Genomic DNA, 12,519 nt, shown 5'->3' on the forward strand with positions numbered 1-12,519 from the left:
TTTTCTGTTTGTCTACAGGTAGAGGCCTTGCGACGAGCTGATCACTCGCCCAAGGAGTCCTACCTTACGTGTAAGATCTAGTAAACCGAAGTGAAACGGAGAGTTTCACGGAGATAGGCCTAGGCCCAAATGAGGGCTGTAGCGCCAAAGGAAAAAAAAATTAATGTGTTCAGGTTCCTCCTTTTTCAGAACTACAACACAGCATTAGCCTTATCTATTTCAAAGGCGTAATCCCTCCACATGGATGAAGGAAATTGTATGCATTCATTTGGCGCCTCTGTCAGCGCGCCACTCGTGCAGCATCCAGTTTATTTGATGTCAGGTATGGCTTCTTCTTACTTTTTGCGTTTGTTAGAAAAATATACCCGCCCTTGCTGGCCTTGTTCGGCTCCAGTTTTCTGCACTATATAATCACTTAACACTCTCCTGGCTGCAGCCACTTCTCAACAGCGGGCAGTAACTAAAGGTAAGTATCGCATTGGCTTGAATAATCAAGTCGTACTCACCAAGTAAAATATTAACTTGCCTTTGAAAATACTAGGACTATTGTAATTTTGCTTATTTTGTCTTTAACACATCAAAAATCAGGAAATTCGAGATATAGTGCAGTTTGGACGTCTCAACACAAATAAACCAATGTCAAATTTCTACCTCATTCCCGTTTATGAAATTACTATAATCTGCTATTTTGTCTGTAAGTATGACTTTTATCTCTACTTCCAACTTAGATTGTTTTCCCTTGGTCCTACAGCCCCAGTGGGCCTAGGCCTACCTCCATGAACTTTTCCGTTCACTTCGGTTTTTCTAGATCTTACACATTCGGTAAGACTCCTTGGCCGGGTGATCAGCTCATCGCAAAGCCTCTACCTGTACACAAACACAGAAAAACGTATACACACAAACTAAACATCCATGCCCTGAGTTGGATTCGAACCCACGATTCCGGTTTCCAAGCGAACGAAGACAGTACATGCCTTAGACCGTTCGGCTACCGTGACCGGCCCCAACTTAGGTTACGTTCCTTAATATTGTCTTACATTTGAAGAAACTGCTAACTGGAAAAACTTTGAACATCAGTTTCATAAATATGGGAGGAACTGAAACAGAGTCCACAGTTTATAGTGGACTCTGTTTCAGTGAATTTATGTTCCAGTTCACCAAATGACATTTTTTAAGTCACTGGGGTGCTCACGAGCTGCTTGTAAGTACAGAGCGTTCAGTTAAGGAGGAAACTTCGCAACGCCGCTGCCCGGGCCCAACATTCCTCATGACTTATTCCCTTATCAGCAGTTACAGTAGCAATCTCTGAGGAATGTTGGGCCCGATCAGCGGTGTTGCGAAGTGTCCTCCTTGATTGAACGCCCTGTAGTACTAACTTTCCTGGTAGATGGATCTGGCAACAAAAGTATCTCTGTTTTCAGCTATCGTCGCTTTTATTTAGAAAATCTTATTGAAGCCCGTGTTTTATATTATTTTAATGTTGGACTTCATTATTATGAAGCGTAAATTTAGTCCCTAATGCCGCAGTAAAGTACACACTCCAAGTAACACAGAAACAATACCAACATGCCGTACCCACACATGTTTTATTACTGCCACTGTCCGTACAAGCTTGTTAAGGAACGGGACGCTGAAGCCTCAAAGCTCAAAGCTTGTATTCTGGAGGTAATATTAAGTTCAAACATCCACCAAATTACCAGCTACCCTGACGGAAAATTTCTTGTCTTCTCCCGTTAAAACAGAAGGCGATCTGTTCTCCCCACGTTCCTCTACGCTCGGAATTATCCTTCGTGCCCCCTTCGACGCTCCTTACATAACCTCTGAATTTTCAAATAACCGAACAACCAAACTAAGAAGTCGGTATGTTATTCAAGAGCAGGTTGTTAGTACCGATTTGAACGAAAATCCACGAATCAGCGAATTGATGTCCTTATGCGAACAAAGGAGGAAAAGGAAGGTCCATAAGACGGTGCTCACAGTAAGGCTAAACAAAGTTGCAGTGCAGGAAATTCCCGGCGGAATTCTTTGCAGCTTACTAAGCTAAATTACAGTATATCAGTCAACTACATAAGTATTAAATAAAATAGGAAAAATTAGGATGGAATGTGAGGATTGATAGTGCATTCAACAATCCTAGCAAGTGTTGTGCTTTTACACGTCGACACATTGTAGCAGCGTCCACGCAGCAAACATAACTGTGTACATCTTAAACAACGACAGTGTTTTCATGATTGTACTATGTGCCTCTGATGATGGTTGTATTAAACCGACACATGTAAGGCAGAAGTGATAAAGAAGTGACCTACAAATTGTTACACTGGACGGACTTTCTATTGACTTAGGAAAAATTCACATTTCGGTAACATAACATCACCTGTAATGGGAGTGCGTGACTTATAAGACGGGTTTTGGATTGGATTATTGAATTTATTGACACCTTATACATTCACAACTCGGGACTACAGGCAATGCAGCGCTATCGCTGATCTACACACTTTGCAGTTCACCGTTACACATGCAGTAGGTTTCTCAGTCTTCACTAGTCGTATCCTGGCAACGGATTTATAATGGTCTCACTGTCACTTGAAATCACACATTAAGTCTTCTTTTCAGTCACCTTAGACTATCATCTTGACGACAACTAACTCAAATTAACTCTTCTTCAACTTAATTCTCTCAACTTCTGATAAAAACTGATCCCTTTAAACTTCTATTTATATAGTCTCGGGGCGGATCCACGGAAAACATCGCCTTCTATTGTCCCGTATTGTTTTAAGCGTGTTTACTGATAGATTGCCTAGCAATAGACGCCCTATTTTTGCGCTCCTTGGCTGCCGCGGGGATGTGTTTGCCGAGACGTTGCCTAGCAATGGGTCACAATAGTAATGCATATTGTAGAACAAAGTATTGAATTGATGAGAAAGTTCATTTGTCGCTTTAAGCAAAGTAGTCATTGCAGTCAGTCAACATGAGCCGCCACAATATTGACGGTTTTTGATACGTATGGAAACGTTCACTTATGACCTTGTGAAAAGTAGGCTTTGTAATCAGCCTATGTGACTAAAAATTAAAATGGGAGACTAAACCTACGCATAAATGTCGCATATTGAATTTCGCCAAGCTTTCATTAACGGCGCATGTAAGGCTTAAAACTTTCTTTGTGGCCTTGCTTAGATGAATATCGCTAAGAAATTATCCGATTTTGAACTGAATATAGTCCGCCCAGTGGGTTGCGCTCTGACACTAGTTCACAGAAGAGTGAAGGAGAGAGGAGCGTGAGCTCTACAACACACATCCTCTTACTTACGTGGAAAATCATCCTTAATATATTGACTACAAAAACTTCCTTTTGCAGAACCAATATACAAGAGAAAATGAGGTCCAAATTGGTGTTGATTCTCGCAGCTACGCTTTTGGTTCAGGTGAGTATTGTCTACAGTGCCCATGTGAGCCAAAGTTTAATTATTTGGTACACATCTCTTTATTCATTTGTGTACACAGAGATAAAGTATTGTCCACGTACTTAGTGACTAGACGTGGGGTTAGGGTTGATAATTGGATTCATTAGATTCTTAACTCGGAACTACAAGAAACTACAGCGCTATCGCTAATTCACATACACACCACAGTTCACTACAGCACGCACTGAGACTTATCAGTCTGCAGTATCTTCACTGTGATTTACACACTTCACAAATCACTACAGCACGCACTGAGACTCCTCAGTCTGCAGTATCTTCACTGTGATTTACACACTTCACAAATCACTACAGCACGCACTGAGACTCCTCAGTCTGCAGTATCTTCACTGTGATTTACATACTTCACAAATCACTACAGCATAAACTGAGACTTCTCAGTCTGCAGTATCTTCACTGTGATTTACACACTTCACAAATCACTACAGCATACAAGTATTATGTTTTTGGACATTATCCATCGTCTTGTCTATTTTTTAAAAAAACGTCCTGTTTTACCTGAGGACGGGGTCAGAATCCAGTCTCCGCAACGTTGTTTTATAAAAGAAACAGAACGTCTTTTTTAAATAGACGTACTTGCAGCAATATAACGTCGTCACAGACTTTTAGATCTTAACTACAGCATATGCTAAATCTGAGTCTATTATGACCTATAACCGCTCATTATGATAATCAACGTTTAATTGGAGTAATTACTGTGTGAGTTAGGTACTATAAAGTATTGTCACTTGTATGAGTGACTAGACATGAGATTTTTGTTGGAGATTGGATTTATTGACCACTTTAACACAAGACTCGTGACTACACTTAATTATACCTCCATAGCTGGTCTCCACATTTTACAAACCCACTAGAGCACATGCTTTTTCAGTCCTTCCTGTTGCCGTTTGAAGGATGTGTTCGGAAGGTAGAAGGTCTGGTCTGGGCGCCAGTAGTCTCCGAAGTTTCGGTGGTTGCAGTATTTTTGAAGTGCTTTCTGGTAAGGATCGGAGAGGAAATGGTATTCTAGACCTTAGAACTTGCTGAATCAGCAGATTCTTCCGGAGATCCTAACGGGTCTTGCTAGGGCAGGACAGGAAGAACACGTACGCACACATACACACACATTGACTACGCTGCTTACACTTTGAGTCGTGATTTGTTCGAAGTCAAAGTCAACGATCAGTCAGCCAATCAGTCTTGGTGCTGTCCCTTACAGATTGACAGCATAGAAAACATCTCCAACAGTTCTTCGATTCCAGCGAGTTGATTTATTACTTGAAAACCATATTAGCAGCCGTCGCTTAGCAGTTGCTCCCCCTGCTGGCGTTCATGTCACAATATTCTGGAGGTGCCTGCTTCAAATTTCGGCCGGTGCATCCAGTATCGTGATCGAAGTTTAAGCAGTTTTCTCAGTCCATCCAGGAAAATGTCGTAATATTCTTTCGAATTAGGCCACGACCGCTTCCTTCTACATCCCTTCCTTTTCGTTAATAATTATTCACTCGACGCTACATAATCTGAGCTAATGATGTTGTGACATGTAGACATATTGCTAGGAAACGAATTGACAAACGCGTTCTCATGTAGTTACCCTGATTACGAGTGATTGTAAAGGAGTGATCAATTAATGCAATCAGAAACACGTCATTGTTAGTCATGCACCATAAATACGTGTCAACATCATTGAAAATAAACCTTCTTTTCCTCCTAGTTCAAGTATTAGGACCAAGGCCTGTTATTGTTTGTCACGTTTTTCCCCGATCTTTTTTTATCGTTCCCTGAAGTTGATAGTCCACCATCTTGTCTGAGAATCATATCTTCAGTCATGCGTAGTTCACGGCGTATCCATCTCTCTTTGTATTTGTTAACAGCGTCATTCAAATTTTCCACATGTAGTTATTTCCTAATATCATTTGAAATTTTATCTCGTTCGGACAATAGAATCACATATCTCATGAATGGAATCACTGCAGCCTGAAATCTCCTTTTGTAACTGGCCGTCATGACCCAAGCTTCACAGCCACATAAGCCAGTCCTCTTTGCCATAGCTTCATAGAATTTCATCTGGGTATTCAGCCTTCATTTGTTTTTTAGGATTATTGCTATGGTGCCGCACATAAACCATTTTCAGATAAGTAAAACAGATCGACGTATGACGAGATGTTCAGAATTTATTTCGAACCGCTCACTGCCCAGACAAACCATTTGTAAGAATTTGCTTATGATTCGGGTAGTTCAGTGACTCAGTCATGAGATTATTAACTGTCGAGCGCTCCTTCAGAATGATAACTCGATCATCTGAATCGAGTAGTGATGTCAAGTTATGAAAATATCCACTTCATTCATTCATTCATTCATTCATTATTGGAGGGGGTGGATTTCCCCATGCACCGCGACCAGTTGTTGATCTATTGTACGTCCCCCTTTGATATTCTACCAGTCGCCATACCGTTCCGGTACTGGTGCTCGCTATCAGCCCCGTTCAGCCAGCGAGTTCGGCCCCTCTACTGGCAGTGGTACCCGATACTTCCCCATCTACCGGAGGAAAATATCCACTTAAATTAATGTGTATATTTCTGTAAGCATTATGAGATAGACTTCATGTGTTTGCTATTATTTTATGAGTTATTATTTCATGTTCTTTTGTTTCCAGGTTTCATTTACCAGAGCAGGTAAGACTGGCGATTCCATTAGAGCACTGCTGATGCTTCGCTTTGGTCCATCTGATTTCAAGAATAAGTTATTGCTCTTCGGGCAAGCGCGTTGCAAAACACAGTGTTGTAATGCAGGCCTCTTGGGTAAGGTAAAGCTATCACGGTAATAGGCCATGGAGGCCCATAGATTTGTGAGACGTCAAGGCCCCCACACTTTCTAGACAGTCGACTCACAGATGGAGGTGAGGCTGTCAGCCTTACGTGCCGGCCTCCCTTTACTCCCAAGAAGGCCGCGCCATAGCTCAAGCGGTTACTCGATGGCTTCCCATCCCGGCGGCCCGGGTTCGATCCCGGAGTCTGGTCAAGTGGGATTTGTGGTGGACAAAGTGTCGCTGGGGTAGGTTTTTTCCGAGTACTTCGGTTTCCCCTGCCAATCTTCATTAAACCAATTGCTCCACAATCACCCTCACCTATCATCTTGGGCTGGCACATAGGCCAGAAGTGGCCGCAGTACAAGGGACTTAGTCCCACCCTACTACCAATAAAAAAGAATACCCCCAGGAAGGTTCCTGGTACTAATTTCTGTTAGCGGCTGAGTCGAACCCAGGACCTTAGTGCGACTGCAACTATTCGCAGTATAATAGCAGGCCTCTCTACGAGTGTTCTTGACTGCCAGCTTGGGACGTTAGATATGCTGTTGTGAAAAGAAATGAAAACGCTTAACTTTAACATGCCCGTAAAATGTGCTGTAAGATCACTGTCCCTTACATACAAGGCCGGATCAGTGAAAGAACAAATGGAACGCCTGCCCCAGCCCCGTTTTCATTCCATGGACACAAAATCAGCATCAGACATTTTCTAGCAACGTACATTTGTTATAATGTGCCAGTAAATATCCAATAAATTCAATTACCAATCCAAACCCCGTCTTTAGTCACTGTGACACGTAACAATAATGATTTACTCTGCATTTCAGGCGATGCCATCCTCGAGTTTCAGGAGCAAGCCCAAAGAGACACAGTAATTTTCAAAGCAGCTCGCGAAGTGGAGGATGAACTGCTGAAGGAATTTTTTGAACTGAAAGTTAAAGTCGATCGCCTTCTCCAGATACGTCAATGTGAGATATAATAATCACCATCATACAGAGTACGGTCATTTGTATCCTGTCCGGAAACATGGCTGATATTTCCCATGATTTTAGTCTATTCATGCTGGTGATTCCGAAGTAGGATGTGAAATAGAAAATTACTTCTTCTTCCCATTATGAAGGTGATCCGTAAATATATTACAAGCTGGTTCATAAGATAATCAACGGCGCTATATAAATTGAAAGATGATTAAGTGATCGAACATTCTATTCCGCTGACTAATGCTCCAGCATTGTAATCGGGAGGTCAGTGCTTCGGACTTCGATCCGGAGCTGGGCTCTTCTGTTCGAGATTTCTTGTGGTACTCCTCAGTTTCTCCCCTCGAATGTCAGGATTTTGGCATATGATAACTATGCCCATTTCCTCCCATACACTTTCAAGTTCTTCAAGCACAGTCTTCTTACTACTCGGCGCTGTGAAGGCAAAGGAAGGATTTCCTTGTGCTTAACTAATTAAGCACTACGCCATGAAAACGTATGGGGGAATGGATGTATAGATCCACGTTTTCTTGACCTCTAGGTGGAGGTGAGTGGTCAGCTTTACATTAGATAGGAGGCTGGGTGTGTCCCAGAGCTGGTCTGGACGAAACTGAGAACAGAACATTCTTTACCACACCGGGACTCGAACTCTGACCCCTCGGTCATCCAGCTCGTAGCCAGTCGCTATACCGACTGAGCTATCCTGGCCCTTATTCGACGCTGTAAATCGATTTATTATGCAGTTTCAAAGCCGTCACCGAAAGCTAACAATCAACATTTAGGGCCTATATGAAGGAACTGCAAAGAATTGGGGAGGAAGTAGCCGTGGCCAATTGTAATGCCATTATTATTATTATTATTATTATTATTATTATTATTATTACATGTAGAAAGCTGAAGGAAAAAACAGAAAGCCTCAGCACAGCCGGTGCCAACTCAAGACCTTGTAAATCCTGAATGAAAGTCAAAAGTTTTTCTGCTTGAATTAACCTGAGCTGCCGTCCAGTCACAACTGAGTCCATGCTCCGTGATCTCAGCACTTTATATATGGCCTTCATGATAACACTGGTAACAATAAAACGGGCGTTTTATATACATGTTTCTCTGCACCTTCTTTGAAATTTACTTTTTGCGAACTTCTTCACAAAATTGACATACCTCAGAGTCTAATGGTAGGATAGCTGGCGAATAATGAATTCGAAGGGATTAGCAAGGAAGCGGGTGCGGTCCAGCTGAAATATTACCGCGTCCTTTGTATGGAGGAGCAGACAATTAGAGCGATGAACCTCGGTCACTGCCGGTTTTGGAAACGAGGACCTCCCGATTATTCCTAAAATACCTGCCCAGTGAAATGAAAATTTTAGCTAACATTCTGGTCGTCAGTGCTTTCTGTACAGACATTCAGTAGTTAATTACAATGCCTGCAATTGGAAAATATAAATCTCAATGTGCTTAGCGTGGCATGTACTGTCTTCGCTCGCTTGGAAACCGGGATCGTGGGTTCGAATCCCACTCAGGGCATGGATGTTTAGTTTGTGTGTGTGCGTTTTTCTGTGTTTTCTGTGTTTGCGACGAGCTGATCACCCGCCCAAGGAGTCCTACCGAATGTGTAAGATCGAGAAAAACCGAAGTGAACGGAGAAGTTCATGGAGGTAGGCCTAGGCCCACTGGGGCTGTAGTGCCAAGGGGGAAAAAAAATGTGCTTAGTGTTCCAGTTGAAAATTAGAATGCGTACGCCTGCGCATATAAAGACATTGATTAAATTGTCATGTGTGTGCATACAAATGTAAGCATGGTATTTAATGGAACTGCTCTTTTCAGCTGGTCAAGAGGATCCAGATTTGGAAGCCAGTATCCAAGAAACGGCAGAAAATATTATCCGAGGAAGTGCCGAATATTTTGAATCAGAAACGAAATTATTGGAAATAGCAAGAAATGACCTTCATTTCGTGAAAGCTCTAGCAGATCAGCTGAAGAGCAGGCAACAGACTGGCTGAAGTCACAATCATCGCCACATGTAACCTTGCAGAATGGGGCGACTGATGCACGCTGTCTTGCGTTCCTGAAGGATGTCACTGCTGTTCAGAATGTAGATGTCAAATGTTAACAATAATATTAATTTCACTAACAGTGTCGTGTCATTATTCTTAACCAATGATTCATATCCAACGACATATATTGAGGATTGGCTGTTGAAAATGAAGTATGTGGTCATGTGACAGGAGACGTGAGGGAATTTTGTAGGCCAAATAGTGAGTTCCGGTCGGTCACGGTAGCCGAGCGGTCTAAGGCATGCACTGTCTTCGCTCGCTTGGAAACCTGGATCGTGGATTCGAATCCCACTCAGGGCGTGAATGTTTAGTTTGTATGTGTGTTTTTCTGTGTTTATGTACAGGTAGAGGCCTTGCGACGAGCAGATCACCCGCCCAAGGAGTCCTACCGAATGTGTAAGATCTAGAAAAATCGAAGTGAACGGAGAAGTTCATGGAGGTAGGCCTAGGACCACTGGGGCTGTAGTGCCAAGGGAAAACAGAATAGTGAGCTCCACAGCTTTCAGTTCGGAGAAATAGATATCCGATCACAGTGGTTTCTCAGTCTTTAGCTTCGCCCGCTCAAAGACTGGGTTTGTGAGTTCGAATCACACTCGAGGTATGTTTGTCCGACGCGTTTCTTCTGTTTGTATTGTGCTGTGTAGTTAGCGACCTTGAGGTAGAGCTGATCACCCGTTCAAGGAGTCCTACCAACTCTCTGCAGTGCCATATGAATTCTGATGGGAACATGCCAGAAGTCCTGACTTCAACAGTGGAAGAAGAAGATGAAGAAATAAGAAGTAGTCTGTGCGTTGGGCGACCGCCGTTCATTTTCCATCAAGAATATATGTGAGAGTGATTTTCTTTCCTCCACGGAGTTCAGACTGCTTCTGAGTTCGACCCCACTCCTACTAAAAGGGCACAGGGGCTCTTTTCCCTGGGAGAACGTTGCTGAGACGTCTGACCACTACGTTCCACCTAGTGCCATATTTACCGATGCATGGAGCTCACTACCACTCCCCTATACATCTTTATGAAGGGGCCCGCGATAGTGTAGTTGGTTGAGGCACTATGTTACAAGCCGGAAGCCCGCAGGTTCAGTTCTCGATGAAGTTACTGGATCTGACTTAATCCTTCCAGCCACAATATGGCCTTGGGGCCTACTCAACCTCTAACAGAAATTGGTACCAGGAATCAACCTGTAAGGTAAAGGGCGGCCGGCGCGTAAGGCTGACAACCTCATCATAATTTGAGAGCCGATTGTCTAGAAAATAAGGGAGCCTCGACGTCTCACAACCCTATGGGCTTTTACGGCCTCTGACAGGGATAGATTTACCTTTTTTATAAAGTACAGGGACGACTTTGCCTTTTACCCTTAGTACTGTCAGATCATTTATACAAGGGACATGAGATTGGCAGCATAAATTTAGTGGGCACGACGAGAACAAAGCTGCATCGGGCCAACTCAGCCTCTAACAGAAATGAGTACCAGGAATCTTCCTGGGGGCAAAGGGCAGCCGACACGTGAGGATGACAATCACACCATCTGTCAGCCGACTGTCTAGAAAATATGAGAGCCCCGACGTACATCAACCCTATGGGCCTCCACGGCCTGTTACAGAAATAGCTTAACCTTATTTGACCAATTAACTCCATGGAGTTGAGTCCGTCTTCAGAAGTCAGCTGTCAATTAGCTACTCAAGAATTTCCTGGAACCCGAAGGTTGCCTACTGTGTTCACAAGAGCCCGCCACTGGTCCATGTTTTGAGCCAGATTAATCCAGTTCATATCATCCTATACTATTTCTCTCCTCCCACATACGTCTAGGCCTTCCTGATGGACTCTTTCCTTCTGACTTTCCTACCAAAATCCTGAACGTATTCCTCTTCTCCCCATACATTCTACATTCCCTAACCCATCTCACCCTCTTTCACTTCTTGATAAGAACTAAGAATTGTATGCCCTGCGCACGTGGGCAGTGATATCTCCAATAATAACTTTCGTTGTTGCATATTTGTTCCAAAACAACATCCTTTAGTTGTTGATGTTAATATTTTGCTAAAGGTTACTCAGTTTTTCTTCAAAGTAAACTCAGACTAAAAACGTGTATTTTTTGTATGTATAATCACATCTAACGGTTCTGTGATCCATGCATAACAGCGTGTAGTACTCGCTTACATCAGCACTGACATGAACAGTAAATTCTGCGTTATGTGCATCTCGCTGTATCAACACCTGCCGTGTGAAAGCAGGATACGAGCTGCTTTGGAGAAAGTACTTCACCATCTCCGCTAATACAGAAGGATTAATACGACTCGCTTATGTTTTGTCCAGGCTTGGAAGGGACTATTTTCTTTATTGCTAGCGCGGTGGGACTAAGTCCCTTGTACTGCGGCCACTTCTGGCCTATTGTACCAGCCCCAGATAATAGGTGAGGGTGATTGTGGAGCAATTGGTGGAATGAAGATTGGCGGGGGAAACCGAAGTACTCGGAGAAAACCTACCCCAGCGCCACTTTGTCCACCACAAATCCCACTTGACGAGACCCGGGATCGAACCCGGGCCGCCGCGGTGGGAAGCCATCGACTAACCGCTTGAGCTATGGCGCGGCCCTATTTTTAATTGGAAGCGACTAGCTAGATCTGATTCTTGGCACAGGTGTGTGATTTTAGGTGGGTGGTAAGGGGAGTAAACCTGTACAGAAGACGTGTAAATGAAGTCAGCATTGAAGGGTCGGAAAGATAATTAAATTTGATTACAACATTTTCAGAAAACCTATATGGGGGAGGAAAGTTATGAAATATAGGCATATCCTAAGAATCTGTCGCCTTCATCCCTTGGTAAATTATCTAGAAAAACGCAAGACTTAAGATAACAAGTTTGGGCAAAATATACCTTGATTTTCAGTTCTAATAAATGAGCAAGTTATGAGTATATGTGGAGTTGGTACTTTATTATATAGCGTACGTGGGGTATATTTGCTGACATTTAGTGTGTAGTTCTTGTAGTGTTTCAAATGTCGGATTATGTGTGTCAGTGTATGTGTCATTCATATGTAATCTGTTTTTACTCATTTATATATGTGGTGTCCTTCTTATGTATTAAAGTGTCTTTCTCGTTTTGTTTGTTTTATAATGTCCATAAAAGTAAAGTAAAGCTATCCCTGTAACAGGTCGTGGAGGCCCATAGGGTTGTGAGATGTTGAGGTTCCCACATTTTCATAATGTCCATAGTATTACAATATTATA

At 42.8% G+C, this 12,519-nt stretch overlaps 1 protein-coding gene across 1 annotated transcript; it reads left to right on the forward strand.

The window, feature by feature from the left end:
• The first annotated feature begins 424 nt into the window (after nt 1-424).
• LOC111862085 lies at nt 425-9,371 on the forward strand. Its single transcript, XM_023847177.2, has 5 exons — nt 425-466; nt 3,356-3,422; nt 6,115-6,133; nt 7,092-7,232; nt 9,063-9,371. The coding sequence occupies exons 2-5, from the start codon at nt 3,375-3,377 to the stop codon at nt 9,236-9,238; spliced, it is 384 nt and encodes a 127-aa protein (XP_023702945.1). The 5' UTR covers nt 425-466; nt 3,356-3,374; the 3' UTR covers nt 9,239-9,371.
• The last annotated feature ends 3,148 nt before the right edge of the window (nt 9,372-12,519 follow it).

Source organism: Cryptotermes secundus, unplaced genomic scaffold, assembly GCF_002891405.2.
Source record: "Cryptotermes secundus unplaced genomic scaffold, Csec_1.0 scaffold400, whole genome shotgun sequence".
Classification (NCBI taxonomy): domain Eukaryota; kingdom Metazoa; phylum Arthropoda; class Insecta; order Blattodea; family Kalotermitidae; genus Cryptotermes; species Cryptotermes secundus.